General features: G+C 39.2%; 1 protein-coding gene across 2 annotated transcripts in view; it reads left to right on the top strand.

Annotated features, from left to right (window-relative positions):
- USP6NL (USP6 N-terminal like) overlaps nt 1-27,229 on the top strand; it is a 192,752-nt gene that overhangs the window by 87,604 nt on the left and 77,919 nt on the right. For both annotated transcript variants that reach the window (XM_070391828.1, XM_070391827.1), the window contains exons 3-4: nt 20,063-20,130; nt 22,737-22,819. In XM_070391828.1, the coding sequence (XP_070247929.1) occupies nt 20,063-20,130; nt 22,737-22,819 (151 nt within the window). The remainder of the gene's footprint in view (nt 1-20,062; nt 20,131-22,736; nt 22,820-27,229) is intronic.

Raw genomic sequence — 27,229 nt, 5'->3', positions numbered from 1 at the left:
TGCCTGGCCAGCCTGGATGAGGGGCTGATGGCTGTTTTCAGGCTGGCCAAGCCCTCCGGCAACGGAAGCTCCCAGCCTCTCCTTTTTTTCTTTTTTCTTTTTTTATTCTGGGGTTTATTTACCTTCTATAATTGAAACTTTGTTTCTTTGGGTGGAGCTCAGTGCTGCCTACAGCATGTGGGAAGCTTGGCTTCCTCTGTCATTGGGGCAACCAAGCCTCCTGCTTGCTCCAGCTCCGTGGCTGCCGGCTGCCATCTTGGTTGGGTTAATTTGCATATAGTCGTTCTGATTGGCTGGCGTGCATGACTTATGGCATAGCAAAGGTACGGTCAATTTGCATGTTTGTCTTTTATTAGTGTAGATGTTCTTGAAAAGGACTTCTTTTGGCACAACTACATTTGGTAAGATCAATGTCTTATAGAAAATATGACTTAAAGGGGAAAAATACCCTTGAAAAGGCTTAAAGGCATTTCAAAAACACTTTAAATCAGCGGTCGCCAAGCTTTAAGACCTCACGGACCATAAGTGGTCCATGGACCACCAGTTGGTGATAACTGCTTTAAATCAAAGTCCTGTAAGAAATCCATTTTAAAACAACCCAGATTTATCGCAGTAAGTGAATTAATCAGGAAAGTTGCAGTGTAATCTGCTGTAGCAGATTCTCCTGTAACCTGTTATTTGGTTGAACTTATTTTTAAAGTATTTTAACTAGCCCTTAATAGCATAAAATGTAATGGTTTTAGCCTTTGTATTATTATTTTTAAAATTTATTATTGTTTTTATTGATTTCAGAGAGGAAGGGAGAAGGGAAGATAGAAACATCAATGACGAGAGAGAATCATTGATTGGCTATCTCCTGCATGCCCTCTACTGGGGATTGATCCCACAACCCAGGCATGTGCCCTTGACTGGAATTAAACCTGGACCCTTCGGTCCACAGGCTGATGCTCTATCCACCAAACCAAAGCAGCTAGGGCCATTTGTATTATTCTTTAATTTTTGCAGTTCTCAATAAAGTGCTAACACTTTTGAAAATTATTGCAGTGAGTAAGGATATGCTTCTCTGGGCCTGGTTTTTGATTCACATGTTAAGAATGTAGAATATAGACACTTAATTTCCTCTTTCTGCACCACACTGCTTCCCAGCCTACATGGTCTGCTGAATGGAAGAGCAAGTATTAATTGGTTTTCTTTTGGTAACAAGAAAGAAGTAGTTATGTGGCCATAGTTTCTGTCTCTTTGAATTTGTATTCTTTCCTTCCTTCTTTTAGAGCAGTAAAGAAAACTGAAAGGTGAAAGCATTCTATCAGAAAAGGCTGAGGTGACTTAATTTTTTTACTTTTCTATACTTTTAAAAAATATGTTTTTATTGCTTTTCAGAGAGATAGGAGGGAAGAGAGAAACATCATCAATTGGTTGCCTCCTGCACGCCCCCCCTACTAGGGATGGAGTCCGCCATCTAGGCATGTGCCCCGACCAGGAATCGAACAAGTGACTTCTTGGTTCATGGGTTGAGGCTGGGCTAAGGTGGCTTATTCTTGACCCTTCTAATGTTCCCGATCATTGGGGGCTAAAAGAAGGGTGTGGTAGAGAAGGGAACCATTTGCTTGTGTAGAAGCAGCTACGTTGGAATAGTATTAAATCTTTAACTTTTCCCTGTAGAGGGATTTTTCTCCTAACATTATCTTTACAATTGTTTAAATGATTTTTATATTTTGACTAGGTAGAACATACACATGGTAAAAATTGAAGGTCTACTAAAGGTATCCAGTGAAAAATGCGTCATTTCATTCAGTTATCTACTTTTGATCTCCCCCAGGATAACCACTATTAACTTTGTATATTTATGTGCATCCCTAATCCCCGACCATAAGTTGTATGACTGTTTTGAACCTTGCTTTTTTTCCCTATTTACAATATATCTTGGAAATAATTTCAAATCAGTACATAATTTTTCTTCATGATTTTTAATAGCTGAATTGGTATACTTATGTTGTTTGCAGTCTTTGCTGCTGCACTGTGAAGTTGGCCTTACTTATAAAGAAGGAATTGGTGTTGCTATTATAAATACCTTCTATAATTTCAGATGTTCACTCAGTGAGTTTAAACAGTGCTTTGTAAGAAATGTTTAACACAGTGAGAAAGATGGCAGCTCTCTTATGTAAAATGTGTTTTTATTTATATTCAATCGTCTTGAGATAAGGTAAGATTTCATGCAGAAATTGGCAAACTCATTAAATACTAGTACGTCATTCTGGAAGAGGCTCGTTTTTTTTCTTAATGATTTTTTTTAGAGTCTTACTCTACTGTGTAAAATGTGGATTTAGAAAATGATTGAACCTATGTATACGATTTTGGCCTGGTAATTGAGGGTGAGAGATTGGGATGGGGATGGAATGGATAGATTACTGTAAAGAATCCTAAATATGAACCTGGAGCCCAGTGGCAGCACTTTCCTCTCCTTTCATGTAAGATTATTGCTTTTATTATTTTTATTTTATTTATTGATTTTGACAGAGAGAGAGAAAGAAACACTAATTTGTTGTTCCACTTATTTATGCACTCACTGATCAATTCTTGTATCCCTGACCGGGAATTGAACCCTCCAGCTTTTGGTGTACTGGACAATGTTCCAACCAACTGGGCCACACTAGCGAGGGCTAAAACATATATTTTATAATAAAACGAGAGGCCTGGTGCACAAAATTTATGTATGGTGGGGGTGGGGGAAGGGTCCCCTCAGCCCAGCCTGCACCCCCTCCAATCCAGGACCCCTTGGGGGATGTCCGACTGCCGGTTTAGGCCCCATCCCTCTCCCAATCCTGGACCGCTGGCTCCTAACTGCTCACCTGCCTGGCAGCCTGATCACCCTTAACCGCCTCTGCCTGCCGACCTGATAACCCCTCACTGCCCCCCCTCCCAGCCTGGTCGCCCCTAACTGCCCCCCCTGCCAGCATGATCACCCCTAACCGCCTCTGCCAGCTGGCCTGATCACCCCAACTTCCCAACTGCCCCCCCTCTCGCCCCCCGGCCTGGTTGCCCCACACAGCGTGCTGTTTGGTCGTTTGGTCACCCCTCACTAACCCCCCTGCTGGCCTGGTCACCTCACGAAGCCTGCTGTTCAGTCGTTTGGTTGCCCCTCACTAACCCTCCTGCCAGCCTGGTCACCCCATGCAGCCTGTTTGGTCATCTGGTTGCAATGGTCACTTAGGCTTTTATATAGATAGATATAGATAGATAAATATATGTGTTTTATTGGTCATTCAGAAAAAAATACAAAAATGTAAAAGGAAAATAAAATTATTCCTATTTCTTTTGGAAGTTAAAATGTTTGTTAACATTTTGGTGTATTTCATTCCAGTCTTTTTTTTTTGTTTATGGACTTTTTTTTTTGTTTTGTTTTGCATAGTATTTGATTTATTGTTTTATTGTTTGGTGTTGGAGTAATTCTAGGTGTTGGGTGGCTCAGTTGTGGTGGTATCTGTCATTTAAGACTTCTGTAGATCACATCTAGAGGGCTTATATTGTGTTATTACTGGCATTGGGGTTCTTGGGTTCCCCAGATAGAGATCAAGAGGAAACCCCAGAGAAATTTTTTGGACACATTTTTTTAAGCTTATGCTCAAGCACAGATGGGGCTGACTCTGCTTGGATGCTTCTATAAACTGAGGATGAAGCAGACTTGCATGAAAAAGTGAAACTTTTGAAAAAGGTGGGCTTGTGGAATTTTCCATGTCTGGGTAGGAGAAACAAGTGGTTAGAAGGGAGATAAGATTTTGCGTTTTTTGAGCAGGGAATAGAGGGGTGGTGACATACTTGTGGTTAGCCTATCTGTGTTTTTTTTTCTGGCCATCTGGTGTCCTTGGGATCTCAGGCCCAGGTCCATATACTGTTTCCACGTTACCTTAGTAAATCCCTCAATTCAGAACTACTTAGAAAATATTACTTATTTTCTTTTTGAGGCCATTACATTTTATGTTTTCCTTTGTTTTGTTTTACTCCAACCACGGGACTTAGTGTGTTTGTGATAATGAGTAGAGAAAAAAGCAAAGCTACTTTGATAGGCTTGAGCCAGGTAGCTTAGGCTCACTCACTGGGCAGGTGACCTGCTTTCATACTGACAATCCTTGAATCAAATTCATGCCTCAGGAAGATTGCCAATTGTTACATGTCATGGCCTTCAGGAGTTGCTCCAATGTTGAAATTTTCAAATGCCAAGGATGAGATGAGAGCCACTCTTAGAGAGCAGATCCTAGGGAACCTCATATTTCAAGAATAAGCAGAAGAGAAGGAATTAACACAGAATATTGAGGGAAAAAATAGCAAGGGTAGGAGAACTGAGGGGAAGTTGTACAATTTAGGCAATGAATTTCAAGACTAAGGAAATATTTTATATTGTCAAATACAGCTGAGATGTCAAATTAAAGGTTACCTTTCTCAGGTCTTTCCAGACTCCCCCAACCAGAGTCCAGTTCTCCCTCTTATGTTCTCACAGCATACTGTATGTATATGTTTCTTGAAGCCTTTATCACGATGTGGGGTTTGGAGTCCCCTGCTACCTTGGGCAGGCTCCCTGATCGTCCCCTCCACTGCAGGGTCCAGAGCACATGGCTAGCTCTCCATCAACACTTCTGAATAAACAGATGACTACAAAAATGGTGGCTAATTATATAATCACTTTCCAAATGTCTCATTATAAAGCTAAAAGAACTTTCTTACTTAACCTTTTCTTGACCAACAAAATGCCAAAAGTGAAGAGGACTTGTTCATTGGTCCTAGACAGTTACTTATTGAAGATATTACAGTATTAATGTGCTGCACTGCTGATTTTGCTCTAATTCAGATGGAAAATTCTTTCACTTATATTTTGGTATAAGTCAAAAGCTAATAATTTAAATTATGCACATTTATGTTCCAAGATGATGTTCAAATCGAATTGACACAATAATTTTACTAAGTGCATTGTGTGAAACAGCTGTGCTTCCATTGAGGCAATGATGCAATAAATTTACTCCCCATTCCTTTAGCTTTTGTGAAAATATTAACTTTGTCTTATTAAGACCCCTTTGTCAGGAAAATACTAAAGTTTTTGCACAATATTATATGTTAACAAATTGCCAGTAGTAGTGTCGGAAATACTGTTTTTTTAAAGTTTGAGGTACTTTAGGGTTGATGAATCTTTACTCTGAAAAACATATGTGTTATATAAAGAAAAAATAAAGATTCGGTTTTAAAGGGTTTGAAAAAAATAAGAGTGGGACTGGGTTATATTGAATAGAGAGTACAAGTTAAAGACTGAAATCCATTGACCGGGAGCTCACATTTCCCTGTTTTCTGACCAGGGTCTGGCAGTTGATAACTAGTACAGCATAAAAAACTAAGCTTAATTGTACCTAGTCATATATGAAAGCAATATATAGTTGTCCCAGTTTAACATTTGGAAATATTTGCTTGCTTGTTCATAATAATCAGATACTATTGAAATCTATTTTATATCCTTAAAACTCTGTGGCAGCTTTATGGTATCAGTGGAGTAAAACCTTGGGAACTTGGCTATCTGGAAAGGTACAGGAATTAGTAATTTGGGAAGTCATCATTGGCAGATCTGGGGAGGTTTCTCTTTGTACCAGGTCAGGAGGAAGTAGGTATTACTGAGGAAGTATACCAGAGCATGGAGGCTTTAGCACTGAACTCCACGCCCCTGCTTCCTGGTTCCTATGCACTAGCTGGTAGCTTAAACTTTATTAATTTAGAGGTTCACAGACACATTTCTCTCCCTTTTTCTCTGTCTGTCTCTCAGCATAGTGAGCAAGAGGACAGACTTTGGAGCCTTCTGGATGTCTGTGTGAATTGAGGCTCCCACACTAATATAGCCTTGGGCAAGTTGCTTGACTTCTAAGTTTTGTTTAAAATGTAAATGACAGTAGGGCTATTTGAATATTAAATAAGATAATGTATGTACCTAGCACAGTGACTGACACATAACAGTTAAACATGAGCTATTAATAAACAAACTATTTTTCCTGAGTAGCCTTCATTTTTTTCCCAACAGCTTTTCTGGCCTCTTTTCTATTCAGAAACACCCCTTTTGTCCTCCTATTGATTGGTGGGCACTTCCCTGGCCTGTTTCCCTTATTTGCTTTGAGGATCCCCGTTGACAGATTCTCTTGATAAACCTTTGTTCATTTGCTTGCCATTTTATTTTTTTCAAAGGCCGTGTAGAGTGATTAAGAGCACTCTGGAGACTTTTTGCCTTGTTCCAGATGCCCCTTCTAAATTTCAAAGCTGTGTGATCTTTGTCAGTTATTTAACTTAACAAATTCTCATCTGCTAAATGAACAATAATGATATCTATCTCATAGTTTTGATATGAAGGCATTAAATGAAATATTATACATAAAACATTTATATCATGCAAAATAAATGCTAGCTATGATTTAGGAGCCCAGTTCCCTAGTTGGTACTTAATTCATCTAGACCACCACATATGTGTTGCACTTTTGATGTTTGTTAATGTAAAATAAATCTTACTTATCCAAGTCATCCTAACACAATATTATTAGCACAATAAGAGTAACAGAATGTTAAGAATACTTATATTAAACACACATACACCTTGGAGATACTTATAATGTTCTTAGGATTCGTTTAGTGAGGTATGTTGACTGCAACTGCATGTTGTGAGAATTATGTGGTGTTGTGTTTGGAGCTTAGGGCACTCTTCTTCAATGTTATCAGTTCATGTTCTTCTTCAAATGATTAAATGGATGACAGCTTCAGTGTGATATGACATTTGTATTGATTATGTCCTAAATTGCTTGTTTTTGATGGCCTTCTGTCCAATTTGAACCTAAGGGCATTCGGGAACTTGTTTATCCTATATAATGAAGAGGCAATTTGCAAATTGACCTTCACACCCTCGCACAAGATGGCTGCCTCCATGTGGTCACAAGATGGTTGGCTAGGGAGGCCAGTTGGGGGCGATTGGACCAACAAGAGAGGGCAGTTAGGGGTGACCAGGTCACCAGGGGAGGGCAGTTGGGGGTGACTGGGCCTGCAGGGGAGCAGTTAGGGGTGTCCAGGTTGGTAGGGGAGGGCAGTTGGGGGTGATCAGGCTGGCAGGCAGAAGCAGTTAAGGGCAATCAGGCAGGCAGGCAGGCGAGTGGTTGGGAGCCAGCAGCCCCAGATTGTGAGAGGGATGTCCACAGGGATTGGGCCTAAATGGACAGTCGGACATCCCCTGAGGGGTCCCAGATTGGAGAGAGTGCAGGCTGGGCTGAGAGACACCGCCCCTACTCCCCAGTGCACGAATTTCATGCACCAGGCCTCTAGTGTATTAATACAAGTCTTCCTGTGTGCTACTCAGTTGTTCTGGTGGGCAGTCTGAATTCTCTCATCCCTTTTGTCTTATATTTGGTCTATAAGAATTAGCTGCATTTGTATCATTTCTTCAACCCCTTGGGCTGACTTCAACACAAATTTTTGTTGTAATGAATATAACTGTACATGCTTACAATTGTGAATCAGCTGAAAGAGTTATGAAATTTAAGTAAATAATATGGATTCAACAGAATTGTTTCTATAATCATAGAAATTACTAATGAAGGCATTTGATTTTATCATCAAGTAAAAGTATATTTTAATAAAGTTAATATCAGTATCCACTGGTGAATACTCTGTCAATTTTTTAAATGTTTCTCAATTATTTTCTGTTGTTTTCCTAAAACACACAACTTAAAACATAACAGAGCCAGTACAGTTGCTTATGGCTACAAAAAATATTTCATATTAATGGCTGTTGGATCCTCTACAACACTACTGGCCTCCATTTGCACAAATAATTGACAATGTAGTGTGATAAGATTGGAAAGTTACTGGAACCTAGAAAACACAACCGTTAAGAATTCATAGGTTGCCGAGCCGGTTTGGCTCAGTGGATAGAGCGTCGACCTGCGGACTGGAGGTTCCCAGGTTCGATTCCGGTCGGGGGCATGTGTCTTGGTTGCGGGCACATCCCCGCTCGGGGGCATGCAGGAGGCAGCTGATCGATCTCTCTCATCGATGTTTCTGGCTCTCCATCCCTCTCCCTTCTTCTCTGTAAAAAATCAATAAAATATATTTTTTTAAAAAAAGAATTCATAGGCGTTTCTAAGAAAAGAAATAGCAGAAGTGAGAAGAAATATAAAAGGATCCTTCACTTAAACTTCAGCAAAATGGCTTGGTGGTAAGAAACAGGGCTTTGAAATTAGAAAGCCTAATTTTGAAGTCCTGCTCTGTCATTTACTTACCATAGGATCAGAATGACATAACCTCGCTACTCCTCAGACTCCTCAGTTTGTAAACTGGGGATAGTATTAAACTAACAGAATAGGTGGTTCACTGTGAGGATTATGAGATTATGTATATAAATGCCCAGCACGGTGTCTGGCAGCAATAAACTCTGACTAAACAGGTTATAAAGTATCCACAAACAAGGAGTTGTTTCAAACCAGTCTTGTGTCATCTATTAAAACGATCATACGTGGCGGAATTGCAGCTAAGGTATAATCTTGAGTTTGCCAGCAAGTGTAGGCGGGTTTAAGTGAGTAAAATGACTCATGTTTGTCTTGGTTCTAAGTATCTGTTGTTGGCAATTTTATCATCATTCAACCCTGCCCCCAAAATGGGAATTACACTCATATTCAACAACCAGTAATTAAGTTTTTCATCAGTAGTCATGGTATTTATTTAAGTAATATTACACCACTTCATATCCTTTTCCTATGTGAATCATTTTACATATAAATGTAGGAGTTACTTGTCTGATTGGGAGTTCTAGGGAACCAGTAGTGATTATTCTCTTTGAGAACTAAGACACAGGAGAATGACAGATGAAGATCAGAATGACTCCTCTTGGCTGATTGCAGGACAGTTGACATTATATCTGAAGTGAAAGGGTTTATTTACCTCGTCTTGACTTAGACAGACTTACCCCCAGAAAAGCAACCCTAGGCCTCCCCTCAGGACAGCTGCCTTCCTACGTGGAGAGCAGAGCAGAGGGCCTGCACCCAGGGACAGGGTGGCTGAGAGAGAACGGCTGGAGCTTGGCCTCAGCCTTGCTCAGGTGCTCCTTTCAGACTCCTTGACCCCCCAACTCCTGCCCCATGAGAGGAGTAAGGGAAGAGTGGCGAGAGAGTTCAGAGTTACTTGAAGCCTGATGGAAGCACACAGCCAGGTCAACATGACCTTCCAGAACAGAAAGAGAGACTGTGAAATTCTGTGAGTAGATTGGAAACTAGGTAAAGGGAAAGCACGTGGAGAAGAGTGGATTAGAATGTAGAGATAACAGACAAGTTCTGGTTTTCTGCATCATTTAAGAGCCCCTGACAAGCATACATTCACTCCTTCATCTCCATCTGTTTGCCTCTGCTTATTTATCCATCCATTCATTCCTTAATGTATATGAAGGATTAGTAAATAATCAGAAGTGTTAGAAATAGATCGTGACTTCTCATATCTGAATTTTAGACTCAGTAGAATCTTAAATGCTATTTTGAAATAGAATTAAAAAAACAAATAAAAGATGAGAAAGCTAAGAATCTTTGGCAAAGGTGTACTTTTTGCAGTGAAGGGATATCTGTATTCTAGGATCTATCATAGTGTCTAGCACATGGTAAATGCTCACTAAATATTTCTTAAAATAAAAAGTTGCAGGATACAAACTCAAAATTAATTATTAATGTGAATTAATCAGTTAAGTACTTAATATATCAATTTGTTTTTAAAATTGGATTTATATACTATTTTCCAGATATACATTCACTGCAAAAAGTAAGAATCTTTGCCAAAGATTCTTAGCTTTCTCATATCTTTTATTGTTTTTTTTAAAATATATATTTTTTAATTGATTTTTTTATGGAGAGGGAGAGGGATAGAGAGCTAGAAACATCAATCAGCTGCCTCCTGCACACCTCCTACTGGGGATGTGCCCGCAACCAAGGTACATGCCCTTGACTAGAATTGAACCTGGGAGCTTTCAGTCTGCATGCAGGCTGATACTCTATCCACTGAACCAAACCGGTTAGGGCTTTATATTTTTTTAAAAAAATTCTATTTCAAGATAGCATCTTTGAGGACTGTTGGGTTTATGGCATTGGTTCTTTCATGCATTTAGCTTTCACCTTTGGCTTTCCCCTCCTTGATCATGATTACTTATACTGTTTTTATAATGGCATCTATGATGAGAATCTTTTGTTGTGTTGTTACCAAGTGAACATGAGAAAGAGGGAAGGAAGCCAGATGAGTTTTCTAAGATTATTACACTGTGGGGAAAGGAAGGAGATAAATGGGTTTTTGAGGTTGTGCATTTTTTGATAAGACATTTGTTTAACATAGAATTAACGGAATTATGAGAGATAGAAATGGGACTGGGCTGGAGTGCAAAGGAGCACTAGATTATAGACACCCCCACCTCCACCCCAAAGGAGGGAATAAAGGGACAGGAGATTTTGGATCAGTTTTTCTCACAGTACCACAGATGGTGCTTTTGGCTTAGGCTTCTTCAGTATCCCAGGACGCTATTTAAGAATAAGCTTTCTTGGGGGGGAGGGGACCAGGTATATGTAACTTTGAGGTGCCCATATTTAATTTCATCTTGCACAGAATGGCCTGTCAAAATAAGCAGTATTTCGGGTTATCTTATGACTGTAGCACCTTCCTTTATTTTGTTTGTTTTTAGTTGTATTTTGTAGTTGATCTGCTTAATTCTGCTTATTTCTCCTCTGAGCATTCCTTTTAGACTGGATCTAGAGCACAGCAAAATAAATGTTGAAGTTTTAGTAGTGGTGCCTACTAAGATTTTACAATTTAAAGAATCTTTTTTTAATTTTTGTGAGTTTATTTGAGCCAAATTAAAGAATCTTTATTGTTGATATATCTTAGTGTTATATTGAGGAAGCAATCCAAATAACTGAAACCGTTGCTTAGGTACTGTTGATTCATAGACCCTCTTTTGGTTGAAAGATGAGATGGAATTAAAGAACTCAAATCACAGACATGAATAACTTATTCAGATTACTTCAGGAAATGAGTATGTGCCATGTGAATACATTGAACTTGAAGTGAAAGCTACCAGGAACTGAAGCATGAAGCGGCTTCAGGGCTGGGCTGACTCTTTTTGAGGCAAAAGGGTCTCTGCTTTGCTCTGTACATTAGGTACTATTTTCCTCTCTGCAACAGCTGCTTTTTCTCAGCTTACTGGTCATTTCTGCTTTCTTATTTTTTTCAGCTGTCTTGGTCACTATTGACTATTGTGCTTTTTACCTCCTGATGTTTCATTTAACTCCCATTGCAAGTGGACTCTCTCAGTTTATCCTAGTTCAAATTCCTAAGAGAGGATTGGTTGAATAAATTATGTTAATGTGTCGGGAAATTTTACAACTATCAAGAAGGTTGAGGTAGAAACACTGATGTATTGGAACCAGCCTGAACTTTCTGTTCAGTGACATCACCTTGGTAGCTTGGTATTGGCCATCATCGGGGAATACCACAGCATGGAAGTTGCTAAAACCCTTACTGGCAACCACTGGGGAGATCTGTAGGTGTTGAAGTGCACAGTCTCCAAGATGTACTGTTAAACAAAAGAGAGTAAGGTGTTGGATTACTTATAAGATGATTCTAGTGTTTGAACAGAAGAGAGAGATTTAAATATATGTGTGTGCGCCTGCATGCATGCAGATCTGAGTGTGGTGTGGAGAGTGCTTTTGTAGGTAAAAGTGGCTGCTTCTAGGATGGAGGGTTAGGTTTGGAGTGGGGTGTGTGTATTTGTGCAGATCAGAGTTCAATAATCATATTAATGATATTGTAACAATAATGTTAATATCATTTACCTCAACCTCAAATATTATGTTGAGGTATATAGGAAGGAAATATAATCCTAATATTGAAAAATGAACTCACTTTTTCCATATACCATCAGATTCACAGCCATGCCCCTTTGTACATTACGTCATATTTGATTGACTTAACACTGTTTTGCTTGTTATGAGATTTCTAATAGTCCCCTCATCTTCTTTAAGTGTTTTTCATATGTAAGCTTTTACTGTATCATTAATAATATCCAGGATCTATGTTGTCTGGAATACACATTTTTATTGAGAAACTTTGTGTTTCCTATTCTAATATAGGCTGGTTGGTTACTCTCTAGGCCAGTGGTCGGCAAACTGCGGCCCCTTGAGTGTGGCTCTTCCACAAAATACCACATGCGGGCGCACATGTACAGTGCGATTGAAACTTCGTGGCCACACTCAAGGGGCCAAAGAGCCGCATGTGGCTCGAGAGCCGCAGTTTGCCGACCACTGCTCTAGGCAATTACACAGTTGGCATCTGGAAATGTCTAATTTTAGCTTCCTGAGATTTTATGGATCCTGTGTCTGCCCCTCTTTTTTATCTGTTAAAGAAAAATTATTATGACACTTGTTAACAGTAAAAAAATCTTTACCCAGGAATAATGCATCAGGTATCAAAACTATAATAACAGGGGAGAGAGTTGGGCTCAACTTCAAATATAATAAAGACAAGTGGGGATTTATAGCCAACAAGCAAAGCGAAGAATTTGGTGGATGCACAATTACTAAGAGGAGACATCAAGGACAGGGAGATTCTTCCTAAATCGATTTAACAGGATTATTGATAAAGGCAGGCCAGGGTCATCAGATATTAAAGGTGGTGGGTGAGGAATCTGACCAGATATCAAGAGTGATCAAATATTACGGGTGGGGAATGAGAATTCTGACCAGGTATCAAAGGTGATCAGATATCAAGGGTTGTGGGGGGAGAAGCGGGCGACTCTCGCTCAACTGACTTAGCAGGATTGTTGCTAAAATTGGGCTAGGCCGGTGGAATACAGAACAGGAGACCAAGTTTGGGGCCTACTTGAGAGGAGGGCTCTGTGGAGCCTGGTTGATGTTTGCACAAGGAGACAGTCTTTGTCAATTCTCTTGGTTGGTGTTATTTTGTTTTTCTGTAGTATATTCTCAGAGCCTTCTTAAGAGAAACATTGCAAGGCAGTAAACTTTGAATTCTTGTATTAGTTTCTTATTGCTGCTGTAACAAATTATCACAAACTTGGTGACTTGTAACTATAAATTTATTTTCTTATAGTTCTGGAGGCCAGAAGTCTGAGGTCAGTTTTACTGGGCTGGAGTCAGGTGTCATCAGGGCTGGTTCCTTCTGGAGCCACCAAAAGAGAATTCGTTTCCTTGCCTTTTCTGACTTCTGGAGGCCACATGACTCCTCCCTTCCTCACATCATTGCAACTTCTTGCTTCCATTGTCACATCTCCTACTTGCTCCTTTGATTTTCTTATCTCTCTTTTATAAGGAGCCTTATGATGACATTGGGCTCACCTGCATGATCCAGGGTAATCTCCCCATCTCAAGATCCCTACTTAATTGTATCTGTAGATTCCTTTTGCTATATGAGGTACATTCACAGGTTCCAGAGATTCGGATGTGGACATTTGTTGGGGGGTCATTCTTCAGCTTACATTATTTTGTAATATCTAAAAATGGTTTTATTTTTTCCTCATGCTTAATTGATAGTTTGGCTTGGTATAGAATTCTAAGTTCATGATCATTTTTTCTCAGAACTTTGACAATAGTGCTTCATTATCTTCTAGCTGATAAGAAGTTTGCTGCCAGCCTGATTCTTATGCTGTAGTATATGACTTGACATTTTTCCCTCTTTCTAAACTTCTGAGATTTTTGTTGTTGTTGCATATATTGAATGTTACAACTGACTTAAGCTGAGCATCAACTTAATTCATTAGTGTCCAGTTCAGTGTAATTAATGTTCGTAAGCATGCCTCTAATCTGGCTATTACTTTTCAAATTGTAGGTCCCTACCCTTTTAAAAGAAAACAAGGAAGAAGGAAGCAATGGAGAGAAGAGGAAAGAACAAATAGAATAGAAAATTTCACAGTGCTATCTACAATAGTTATACATATTGTTATATAAAACATGTTTCATTTGTATACGCGTGGTATGTTAAAAAGTACAAAACATCTCAGAATTTAGCATATATTTGCTCAGTGCCTGAAACAGCAGTTTTCACTTTAAAAATTATCATTAAGATTATGTTACAATATAAAATATATTTGAGGAGGAGAGCATTTCTATTTAGCTTTAATGTTTTAAATAAAAATTTTCTTTGTTACTCCATGGCAAACTTTATTAAAATAAATAAGAATGTGGCTAGTTTTGAATTACAAGAGTAAGAAATATTCTGAAGCTGCTTGTTTAAAGCCCCTGTTTGTTATTAGATGGAATGCTGGGTGTAGGCTGGTGTGGTTCATACTTGGGATCTAGCCTGAAAGACATGTTTTACCCTCAACAAATATCATCTTTGTTTGAATATCTATGGTTTGTGTAACCACAGTAAGGTCTTTTTTCTCTTTTAGAATGTATCTGAAATGTCTTCTTTCTTGTGCTTGTTTCACCAGTAAAACAGAGCTGCCTTCCATTTTTCTGTTTCAGTTTGTTGCAGAATGTGTGGGGTACCACCTAACACTCTTGGTGTGCTTTAGAATTATAAACTAATAATGAAAGCTTGGAATAGATAACTTTATTCTATGAGGACTGAAGCTGTTAATTCCCAAGGCGAGAATGGGTATCTAACAAACAGTAAAGTAATTTTAAAATTAAAATTGTTGATTTATATATACTCAATGTTCATCTTTCAAAATATACAACAAGAAAATGGTTTCCTGTCAATTTTGTTTTATGGGACTGAATTTGAAACTTAACAACTTTGAATGATTTGTTTATTTGAATTTGAGTAATACTGAGTTACAATGCCTGCTTTTAAAAAATGTAATTCAGGAGGATACTTGATTTTTTAACGGTTTTTGTGTTTAAGTGAAATAATGGCCTTCTTAAAATGTTATAAAACACTTCTTAAGATACTATAGTTGTCATTTTCTTTCATAAATCTGGACTCAGAGATGTTTTCTTGTATCATTGAGTATTATTTAATCTAAACACCTTTTATCCTTTTTAAAATTTTCCTCTTAAACTTTGAAACCTTTTTATATTAGACTATAGGCCCGGTGCATAAAAATTCATGCACTGGAGGGGGAGACCCTCAGCCTGGCCTGTCCCCTTTCTCAGTCCGGGAGCCCTCAGGGGAGGGAGGCGACCCTGGCGATCAGGGGAAGGCGATGCCCCATCACACTCTGCTGCTGCCACTGTGGCAGCACAAGCCTCAGCCGGCCCTGGTTACCTGAGCCTTGGGAGGCCCTGGGCAGCTGGGGGGCTGAGGGGACTGGGGGTCTCTGGAGGCAGGCACGCAGAGGCAGGTCTTGCCGCGCACCGCTGCCCTGGTGGAGCTGAGAGGACTGGGCACCGCCATCTTGTGGCTGTGGGCGCCGCCATCTTAGAGGGTGGGTGTGGCAGTCAATTAGCATATTCCCTTCTTATTGGCTGTGGGCGCTGCCATCTTTGAGGGCAGGACTGTCAATTAGCATATTCCCTCCTTATTGGCTGTGGGCACCGCCATCTTTGTGATGGCGCGAGGGTCAGTTAGCATATTCCCTCTTTATTAGATAGGGTATACAGTCAGTAAGAATTAAATTTGATTTAATTTGGCTTGAATAATGTAATAGATTTTTTGAATTTGAGAATGATGTATGATGTAAGTACTAAGTGACACAGCTGTCACGTTTAAGAGGTGCCTGTAACTTTGTATACACTTGCACACAGACACAAGACAGCTGTTGATATTCCTGTGGTCAGTGTTTTAGGGCAAACTCTTGTTCTTGCAATGCAATTTCTAAATAAGCAAGCAGAATGAAACCAAAGGAAGTATTTGAGTGTAATTCTTAATAACTTCTCAACTATAGATCAGACAGTATGAAACACAACTATAGCAGGCTTAAGCTTAAGGATGCTATTTCTTATTCTAAAGATGACTGTTTTGCAATACAGATTATTAAATAACTAGAGGCCCGGTGCACAGGATTTGTGCATTGGTGGGGTATGTGGCCTGCAGGGATTGGCCTGTTGTGGGAGCACCGCCCTTCCCGGTCAGCTGAGCAGTTGTGGACCCGCCCTCTGAGTGGCTGCTCCCGCTGTGAGAGCGCCACTCATCCTGGTCAGCGGAGTGGCGCTCCCACTTTGGGAGTGCACTAACCACCGGGGGCAGTTTCTGCATTAAGCGTCTGCCTCCTGGTGGTCAGTGCACGTCATAGCGACTGGTGAACCGGTTGTTCTGGTCATTCTGCCATTTGGTCACTGGGCTTTTATTATATAGGATGTCTTTAAACTCCATATTAGAAAAGATTGGCATTTCCATTTCATTTCTTCAAAGAAGCAGGTTTGACTGTATTTTATAAAATTAATTTGACTTTAAATTTGCTTTCTTTTTAGAATATATTCATTAATAGTGTGAAATTTTTTCCCCATGGGAAAATACTAAGATAAGGAATTTCTAAAAGAATTTAAAGAACATGTATTTGATTTAGCGTTAGCTATTCTAATCATCTTACTAGTAAAGTATATCATCTTTCTTTAATAAAATTAGGATGCAGTTTCATCCATTTCCAATACAGCCTATTATATGGTTAGGTTTTCTTTCCTGGAATTCTCTAGACTGGAGATGATTCAGTTTGCCACACTGATGTTTCTTGGGATACTTTGCATCACTTCCCAACTCCATGCTGTTTCCCGTTTTTGCCTTTATTTTAAATATTTCGTCACTAAGTTGTAAATAAGTTTTGACTCCTATGACTGGTAGCAGGAATAAAGGACTGGTATAAAATACATTCACAGATGCCCAGCTGGTGAACCTCAGTGGTTGAGTGTTGACCTATGAACCAGGTCATGGTTTGATTCCCGGTGAGAGCACATACCCGTTTGTATGCTCAGTTCCCCCAGAAGGGAGCAGATTGATGATTCTCTCTCATCATTGATATTTCTATCTCTCCTTCTCCCTTCCTCTGAAATCAATAAAAATACAGTGGGGTCTTGACTTACGAGTATCCCGACTAACAAGTTTTTCAAGATACGAGCCGTCTCTCGGCCAATATTTTGCTTTGAGTTGCGAGCTAAAATTCGGGTTACGAGCCAGCTTCAGATACCCCACTGCTACTTGGCGCAGCAAACGTCACAGTGAATGCCACAACATCAGCCCAGCATCATGTGTCTCACTCGTTCACTGTTGATTTGACATATGAGTAATTGGAGTTACGAGCTCCGTCACGGAACGAATTAAACTCGTAAGTCAAGGCCCCACTGTATATTAAAAAAAATACATTCATAGAAAATGCTCATCCATTGAATTGGCCTAATCATGATAGAAATTCTTGCTTAGCTGTTCTGTTCATGGAAATGCAACTTAGTAACTAGTCAAGTTTTCTAGTTTGTGTTTAATTTCTATTGATTTGCTTTCTCTTCCCTTTTGTAGAAGTGTTAGTGTAATGTTTAAAGGGGGGCAACAGAAGAGGGAAAGAGGAATTGACAACGTTTAATAAATCTAAAATAGGATAAAGAATCTATATTATATAAACCAAGTGACCCTAATGCTGTAATGACCAAAGACTGGCGCAGGTGGGCAGGGCTTTAAGGACGGTGGGGCTGCGTGAGTGGGCGGGGCCACGCAATTTCACACGCTGGGCTTCTAGTATGTATATAACGGTTGATTATCCCAGACTTCTGATTGCATTAGTTTACTATGAAAATCTAAACTAGTCTGCATTTTTATTTTCTCAAACCATTATATTACGTATTCACATTTCCCCCAAAGGACGGCATATTGACATTTTATAATATAACCAAGAAAAACAGTGGCATAAACATTTTTTACTAAATATAGTTTTAAAAATTTACAGGTTCCCATTTTACTATTTTTACTATTATAAACAATATTGTGCTCATTTGATGATCTTATTGACATAAATTCTTAGAGGTGGAATTGTTGGGTAAAGGATATGCCTGCTTTTAAATTTTTGATACATAATACCAAATTGCTTCCTGGAAAGATTTATGCATTTATAATTCTACCCCCAGTGTAAGATATTTCAGATTGGCCCACATTTTTGTCAGCATTGAGCAATATCATTGCATTTTTTATTAGTCTGAGATAGGTGCAAAGGGATATTTTAAAACTTGTGTATCTTGAGTTTTTAATGAGTTTGATTCGCCCTTCCCCCCCATGTCATGCCTTTTAAATTTAGATTTTATTTTTATCAGAGCTATACTTGGTTTAAGATTCAGCAGTCTGTAAGACTTATTTTGAAAAATAGCTGACTCCATACCCCTTCCTCCTCACTGCCTACTCCCCTAGCTGATTCTTTTTGTGCTTACTTCCATAGTGCAAGATAACACACGTCTATTGCCACTTCCTGCTTCTGCAGCTTTAGACATCATCTATTGGTTTCATGCTTTGGATGGAGGGTTTGGTTCTGTGCTCCCAACCTCTGTACATATATGCACATCCCTTCAACTCTCAGAGAGTTGATGCCTTTAACCCCACCCTTTGTTCTCCTCAGGAATTACCATTTGCTAAGCCTTTGAGGGAAGGGCTTTAAAGAATCCTCTATTGTCATTTCAATTCTGTTTTAGGAGGAATGGATATGTATGTTCCATCTGCCATCTTTAATTGGAAGTTCTTTTTCTTCTCTTTAGTCATCACTTTTATAAACTAATTCTTATATGGAGTGAAGACTGTCTGGATTTGAATCTTGGCTTTGCTATTAACTAGCGTTGAGACCTTAGACAAGTTGGTTCAAATCTCTAAACCTAATTTTTTCATCTGTGTAATAGGATTAATAGAATACCTATCTTAGAGGGTTATGAAGTGCTCTTTACAGTAGCATCTGCTGTCTGGCAGTATCTTATTCTCTACTAGCACTTAGTAAGAGTACAAATATAGTTGTTCCTGCTATTGTTACTCTTGTGAATTTCTTGCTCATAACCTTGACCCAATCTTCTGTTGGAATCAAGGAAGATTTCTTATTGATCAGTGGTACCATTTATGTAATCTGTCATTGGTCTTTTATTTTTATTCATGGTAATTGGTATGCATAGTCATATTCATACTATTTTATGTTATGATCTCTACTTTTGTTATCAGATTTGTGTTTTTGAAAGATACCTAATGGTAATAAAGAAGAGTGTGTGTGTGTATTTTCGGAGAGGAGGGTAAAATTGAAGATTATCATAGTATATGGGACATTGATGGGGGGGGGGGCTTCAGAGGTTAAATGAAGAAATGATTATTTTCATCATGTAAGGGAAATACTCTTTTGAAAAAACTCCTGAAGTATAACTTGCTTTAGTTTTCTTTGTGGATGAGTTCCAATAATTTTTAAGAGCCTTGAATGCTCTCTTCATCATCGACCCAAATGGCTTCATCTGAAAACTTAGAGCTTTTACTTTCAGATTCTCCTTTAATACTCATTTCTCTGAAATTAGATCCAAAATTGAATCTTGAGGGATAAGATTTATCATATCCCCTAAGTCAGTGGTTCTCAACTTGTGGGTCACGACCCCTTTGGGGGTTGAACGACCCTTTCACAGGGGTCGCCTCAGACCATCGGAAAACACATATATAATTACATATTGTTTTTGTGATTAATCACTATGCTTTAATTATGTTCAATTTGTAACAATGAAAATACATCCTGCATATCAGATATTTACATTATGATTCATAACAGTAGCAAAATTACAGTTATGAAGTAGCAACGAAAATAATTTTATGTTTGGGGGTCACCACAAGATGAGGAACTGTATTAAAGGGTCGTGACATTAGGAAGGTTGAGAACCACTGCCCTAAGTTAATGCTATGTTAACAAAGTTGCTTTTTTTTCAATATTATACATAATATTGAAATGATATATATGTTGATATTTTAAGGTTGTAGTTACAGACACTTAACTCATCCTTTTAAGTTTATTTGATTTTTGCTGATTTGTCATCTTAGGCAGAATGGATTTCTTCTATTTGTATCTGTTTTGTCAGTTTTATAATTAATTAACTTTATGATTCCTTAAATAATAGTTCATCTAAATTTGATCTCTCCACAGATTCTGACCAGGATGTAGCACTCAAACTTGCACAGGAGCGAGCTGAAATAGTTGCTAAATATGACAGAGTAAGTATTCATATTTACTCTTTGAGTAAGTTTTATTAATAAAAACAACATATAAATGGAAAAGGATTTGCTTTTTGGAGCACTTAAATTACAGAACCAGTTTGTTTACTTCATGTGACCATTGAGGTCATCCTTCTCTGACTTCATCTCCAAATGTTCTCTCCTCCCTTCCCTCTGCACCAACCTCTCCAAATTCTTGCTGCTTTCTAATACACCAGGCTTGCTTCTCATTCAGGGCCTTTGCATTGGCTATTTCTTCTGCTGAGAACACACAGATCCTGACCATGCTCATGCCTCTTTCACCTTACCTCTTTCAGACATCACCCAGATGCTACCTTAGTGAAATCACTGACCACATTGTTTAAAACCCTCTATATTCCGTATCCCCTTTTCTTATTTACTTTTCACCGTAGCACTTATTTTTTCAACATACTATCCTATCTAATAATAGACAAACATGGTAATCAACCGTACCTCCGACACGCTTCCCATTGGCTAATTAGGGTGATATGCAAATTAACTGCCAACCAAGATGGCGGCCAGCAGCCAGGCAGCTGAAGCGAACAGGAGGCTTGCTTGCTCCAGTGATGGAGGAAGCCAAGGTTCCCCGCCTGCCGCTGCCAGCCTCTGAGCTGCACTCTAAGAAACCATGTTGCAATTATAGAAGCTAAACAAACCCTAGAAACCTGCTTTCAGCCAGCCGGGCCTCAGAGATGGAGTTGCAACAGTGTTTCAATTATAGAAGCCAAACAAACCCGGATACCTGCTTTCATCAGCCGAGGTCTCAGAGCTGGAGCCAAGCCTCAGAGCTAAAGCCGGCTCTCAGCTCCAGTGACAGACATAGAAGGTAAATAAATCCCAGAATAAAAAAGAAAAAAGAAAAAAAGTGGTTGGGAGCTTCAGTCACCGGCCGGCCTGAAAACGACCCTCAGCCCCTCACCCCCTCACCCAGACTGGCCAGGCACCCCAGTGGGGATCCCCACCCTGAAGGGAGTGCAACCAGCTGCAAACAGCCATCATCCCCTCATCCAGGCTGGCCAGGCACCCATGTGGGACCCCACCCTGATCTGGGACACCCTTCAGGGCAAACCAGCTGGCCCCCACCCATGTACCAGGCCTAGAGAAACACGCAAATTGGTGTCACTCTGCTACGCCCACCAGCCAATCAGGATGAGTAGGCAAATTAACCCAACAAAGATGGTGGTTAATTTGCATATGCAGGCCCAGAGCGAAGACTGAAGACGACTGAAGACTGAAGAGGCTTGGCTTCTCCATTGCAGCCTGAGCGGAGAAGCCAAACCTTGCTGTGGTCCAAGCGGAGAAGCCAAGCTTCGCTGCTGCGGCCCGAGTGGAGAAGCCAAGCCTCGCTGTGGCCGCAGTGGAGAAGCCAAGCCTTGAGGCAGCCGGACCAAAGGCCTGGGTCCTGGGTGTCGGAGGAAAACCATTGCTGGCAGCCAGGGGAAGGAAGGCCTATTGCACTAATCTTCGTGCCACCGGCCTCTAGTATATTATACTTACTTTGTTTGTTGTGTGCTCACATACAACATTGGTATAGACAGCTACATTTGGGGTTCCTGCATCAACAATGCTAGTTAACAGCTTCGAGAATGAGAAAGCAGTGGCTGAGGACAAAGTTATGGCCACACCAACAGTGAAGAGATACTGTGAAAAAGCCACCAAAAAAGAGTTGGAAAGGCATGAGGAGAACCAGGAGAGGTGGTGCCATGGAGGCTGAGGAATAAGGAGTGAGCAACACTGCTAACTGCTTTGAAAAACTCCCTTAGAAGAGTGTCCACTGGTTTTAACAGTGGGAGATTATTTATGACTTTGGCAGGAATAACTTCTGGGCTTATGTATCTGTAAGTAAAGTAGAGAGACAAGGTGGATAGCCCACTCTAGTGAGAAGTTTGGATGAAAAGACAAGAAATACTTTTTTTCCTAAGACAGGTTCACTCTAAAATTTTAAAGTTTGATGGCTCATTCTTGAGTGACTTTCTTATCCTCTGCTGCTCCCTCCTTTCCCGGTATTTACAGGAACCCAAGTCTGATTAAAACTTAGTAACATGTGCTCTGGCTATTGTGTTCAGTGGTTAGAGTGTTGGCCCATGTACTAAAGAGTTCAATTTCTAGTCAAGGTCATATACCTCAGTCCCAGGTTTGATCCTTGGTCCCTGTCGGGGCATGTACAGGAGGCACCCAATCGATGTTTCTCTCTCACATCAGTGTTTTCTCTCTCTCTCTCTCTCTCTCTCATCTCCCTCCATCCCTCCCTCCCACCACTTTCTCTAAAAAGCAATGGAAAAATATCCTTGGTGAGGATTAACAAAAAAACAACAAAAAAAGCTTAGTTACATGTTAGCTACATATAGTATCTTCCAAAGTTTGTAACTAGAAAATAGTGATTATATTGCGCGCGCGCGCGTGTGTGTGTGTGTGTGTGTGTGTGTGTGTGTGTGTATATATTTAAAGTTAAGTGGATAGTGCCTCATTTCTAGCTCTTACTGTTAATACATAAAAAAAAGAACTCCTTGATTTTGGTCTTTTTTTTGAAAAATTACTCAGGTTTATAGATTTCTAATAACACCCTTCTTTGTTCACTATTATAGGGACGAGAAGGTGCAGAGATTGAACCTTGGGAAGATGCTGATTACCTTGTTTACAAAGTCACGGATAGATTTGGCTTTTTACAGTAAGTTGCATAGATTGAAAGCTAATCTTTTTATTATGATGCTCTTGCGGACACCTGTTATATTTTATTTATTTTTACTAGCACTGTTGTGAATAAGATTCCAAGACTGGTCCTGCAACATGCTTTTTTTGTTATTGCATTCCTGGCATTTTTAACCTCTATCATTGAAATTCAACTATTTTGTAAGAATACAATCTTTATCACTATTTGTTACATTTTAGTAAGAACGTTTAGTGCAATAAATGAGTTGGATTAATACTTTTATCAGAATTAAATGGAAATTAATAAAAATTTGTATTTCAAAAATAATTATAAAACATTTTATTTTATAGAAATGCATTTTAAGAATAATTAGCTATTAGAACTTTAATGTTATGCAGCCTGAAATTGAGCAATGAAAAAAATATGCCATTGATCTTTCTTATAGTTGTATTCATGGTAATGTATTCATGTTATTGCTTCTCAAAAAAATTTTTTTTAATGTACTTTTTATTGATTTCATAGAGAGGAAGGAAGTTGGATAGAGAGATAGAAACATCAATGATGAGAATCATTGATCATCTGCCTCCTGCACACCCCTTACTGGTGATTGAGCCCACAGCCTGGGCACGTGCCCTGACCTGGAATCGAATCTTGACCTCCTGGTTCATAGGTTGACGTTGAGCCATACCAGCTAGGCATTTGCTTCTCAAAATTAATTCCATTCATCCTGAATATCCTATCTAATAAAAGAGAAACATGGTAATTAGCCGTACAACCGCTACCATTCCCATTGGCTAACCACTGAGATATGCAAATTAACTGCCAACAAAGATGGCGGCTAATTTGCATACTGCAGGCAGGATGGGACAGCGCCATACTGCAGGCAGGATGGGACAGCGCCATCCTGCCTGCCCCTCCACCATCCAGGCCTGCTATCTGTGACCTGGATGGCGGGCGACCCGTGTGCGACCCGACCCAGGGCTGGCGGGCGTCCCCCAAGCCGCTCCCCCGCTGGCAGATTGGGTCTGGCGGGGCGGCTATCTGCCCGCAGTCGCTGCCCCCCAACCTGCTCTCCCGCCGGGACATCAGGGCTGGCTGCAATTCACCACCAGTCACGCCCCCAACCGGCCCTCCAGTGTTTGACCCAGGCTTCTGGGGACAGTGTGGCTGTCACCCCAGCTTCCTCATCACAGCTGAGGAAAGGGCAAATAGCAATATTAAAGTATTTCCTCTAATTAATTCCCTTTCCATGTGCATGAATTTCGTGCACCGGGCCACTAGTATTATATAAAGAGTTGACAGTGGTCTAAGCCAGCGGTTCTCAACCTGTGGGTCGCGACCCCTTTGGCGGTCAAATGACCCTTTCACAGGGGTCGCCTAAGACCATCCTGCATATCAGATATTTACATTACAATTCATAACTAGCAAAATTACAGTTATGAAGTAGCAACGAAAATAATTTTATGGTTGGGGTCACAACCTGAGGAACTGTATTTAAAGGGCCAGAAGGTTGAGAACCACTGGTCTAGACCATTACAAAATAGAGTGGTTAAAAGGATTTTGACTCTTAGAAACATCCTGCTAATGATGTGAATCTGCCTGTTCTGATTCTGGCATTGTCTAGTCAGGTTCCCATAGACTGGATACTTCTCTTCATTTCTGTGGTGTGTTTGGTTCCATACAGTTCAGTGATTAACTTCTCATTCAGATGTATTTGTTCAGTCTTGTTTATTATAAATAGGAAGAAGCCAGATATTTTTATTTTATGATATATGATTAAATGTTGAAGGAAAAATACAGTTTTTTGTATAGTTCATAGCAGGAACTTATAGTACGCAGAACTTGTTCTCTCCTTTTGTTTAGTCTTCATGCATTTAGACAGTATTTGGTTGTCTAATGTTTTTCTCAGGGAAAAATAAGCAAATAGATAAACATAACAGTTCTGAAAGTTAGAGAATATATGCTTTTCTTGTGTCTTCACTGGCTCAGTTAACCATTTCATACCTCATATAAAACTACTCTGCATGCTGACAGTGTCGTGGAAGCTTTGAAGACATAAAATGATAGAATACTCCATAAAGGTCTGGACAAATATCAGGTGTTGTTATTATATTTAAAGACATGACATTAGCAGACCCAAAATGTTCTCCTGAGTAGTTATAATTAGAAGACTTTGAATTTCAGCAGAGTAACAGAGCAGAATTTAACTATGATGAAAATATTGTTCTTAAATTAACCCTCCACTTCCACTTTTTTTTTTTTAAGTAAATCAAGGTTGGCCACCAATGTGGCAGGAAATGATTACACATTTGTGTGGGTTAACAGGCAGATCTGAGGTATGTGAAGGAGTTTTGAAGGACAAATTGATCATTTAGCTTGGTCAAGATCAGTGGGTCCCAAACTTGCCTGCACATTAGAGTCAGCTGGGAACTGTTTATTTTTTTAAAATAGATTTCTGGGGTCTATCCCATATTTTGATTTAGCAGGTGGAATACAACTCAGCTGATTTTGACCTCCTCTGATGGGAGTGAACCACTCTAAGAGATGGTTTAATCATAAAATGGTCTAATATAGTACAAAATACATATGAAAAACCTGTGAATTCCCGGAAAGGGTCTAGTAATTACCTAAATTCTCTTTTCTCATTGCTGTGAACATCTTGAGTAAGTTTCTGGCCTGTACTTGGCAGTCTAAAAATCGCACTCAGTTATTTTGTTGTTGTTTTTTCTCTTTGCTGCGGTCCATTTGGCACTAGTGGAGAAAAAGTCAGTCAATAATCTGTCTTAATAATATTAGTTAATATTTATTGATCCCTTACTGTGTAACAGGTACTGTTTTATGCTCTTTTCATGGATTAACTAATTTATTCTCTCAAAAAACTGTGAGATAGGTACTCTTTTCATCATTTTTTTTAGATAAAAATGAAGCACAAAGTGGTCATGCAGCTTGCCCAAGTCGTGCTGACAGTGTCAGATCTGGGTTGTGGGCCTTGGCAGTCCTACAGCAGAGCCTGTGTTCTGAACTTCTGCATTGCACTGTCTTTTCTGCTCTCCTGTGTTTTTAATAAGAGAAACCTAGTAGAAGGCTTTGAAATGCCTAAAGAAAAAAAGGGTGCCTAAGAGAGGGATACTGTTTGAACTGATCACATGTACTGAGGTATGCTCAGATAGCTAAGCTCATCACTTCTTTAAAAAACAAAGCCAGTTGATACGAGTTCTCATACTGACATGGTAATTTTTTAAAAATTTACTCTAGGATGCAGTTCCAAGGCAGGCAGCAGAAATGAAAATAATGAAGCATAGAAATGGATTTTAATGTAATGTTAGACTTTATTAAGTTTCACTGAAGTCATTGATTTTTGTTACAATGTCTAATTTCAGTAAAACGCTTTCTGCAGAGGTCGCTGCTGGTGGCTTTTATTGCTGTCACTGTGGATTGGAGTTTTTTGAGTGCTATTGAATAAAGTCACATGGCCTAGGCGTTTAGATATTGCTTCCTGTCACAACTTGATCAAAAGAGCATTTCTTTCTGCTGTCTTAGTTCTTTGAAATTTTTGATTGGTTCTCTAATGAAATTGGGTTTTAAGTGTCAATGTCAATACAATGCAATAGCAAAAACTAACTTTGTAGCCTTCTCTGAAGGCTGCTGACTTCATATCTAATTATAGTTATAGTAAGTTAAATTACTTGTTATGATATGTGGGGATGGATGACAGTAATTAACAAATGCAGTACAGGAATAACTTGGTTTTATAAAAGATTTCACAATAAATATGAAAACTGTTGCCAAACCAGCTTGGCTTGATGCTGGAACAAGAATATCTTTGTTAAGTACTCAGAAATGGGGTGCTATCCCCAGTCTGTATGCTGTGACTGCATTGCATCTGAGAGTGGAGAAATTGAGCTTATTTAAAAAGTTAGAGAACTTTCAACATTTTTATCAAAAATAACCAGTGCTACTCTGCTCACAAAGAATGCTTGGTATTTGGATAATAATAGATAATGTTTTTAGGTCACAAGTTATTAATAGAAGAATTAGAAGGAAAATGTACCAAAAATAAAGATAAAATTAATACCAAGCTTCAGGTTTTCAACTAGTTATCAAAATGTACTAGCATACGTTTATAAAATTTAACTGATTGTAGTTTATGATGTCTATATAAATACTGGAAAGCCAGAATAAAGGTGTTTTTGTTTTTAAAAAATATCTCTCTTGATGACAAGGGCTTAAGAACTCTTTCTACTCAACTAATAATTTTGACTGGAATAAGTCTACTACAAAAATAGAAAAAACATTTAGTCAGTATATTCAGCTTAACTGATTCTAACAAGTTAAATTTTAAGTTTCCAAATGAAAGTTTATTTCAAGTTATAGAAATGCTCTGAACTATTGAAAAATTACAGACACATATATTCTAATTAGTAATTC

Source organism: Myotis yumanensis, unplaced genomic scaffold (assembly GCF_028538775.1).
Source record: "Myotis yumanensis isolate MYYU_CA2020_CCGP unplaced genomic scaffold, mMyoYum1.0.hap1 SCAF_1, whole genome shotgun sequence".
In the NCBI taxonomy this organism is placed as follows: Eukaryota; Metazoa; Chordata; class Mammalia; order Chiroptera; family Vespertilionidae; genus Myotis; species Myotis yumanensis.
The sequence above is the reverse complement of the archived record's forward strand: the minus strand, read 5'-3'. Positions and strand labels throughout refer to the sequence as shown.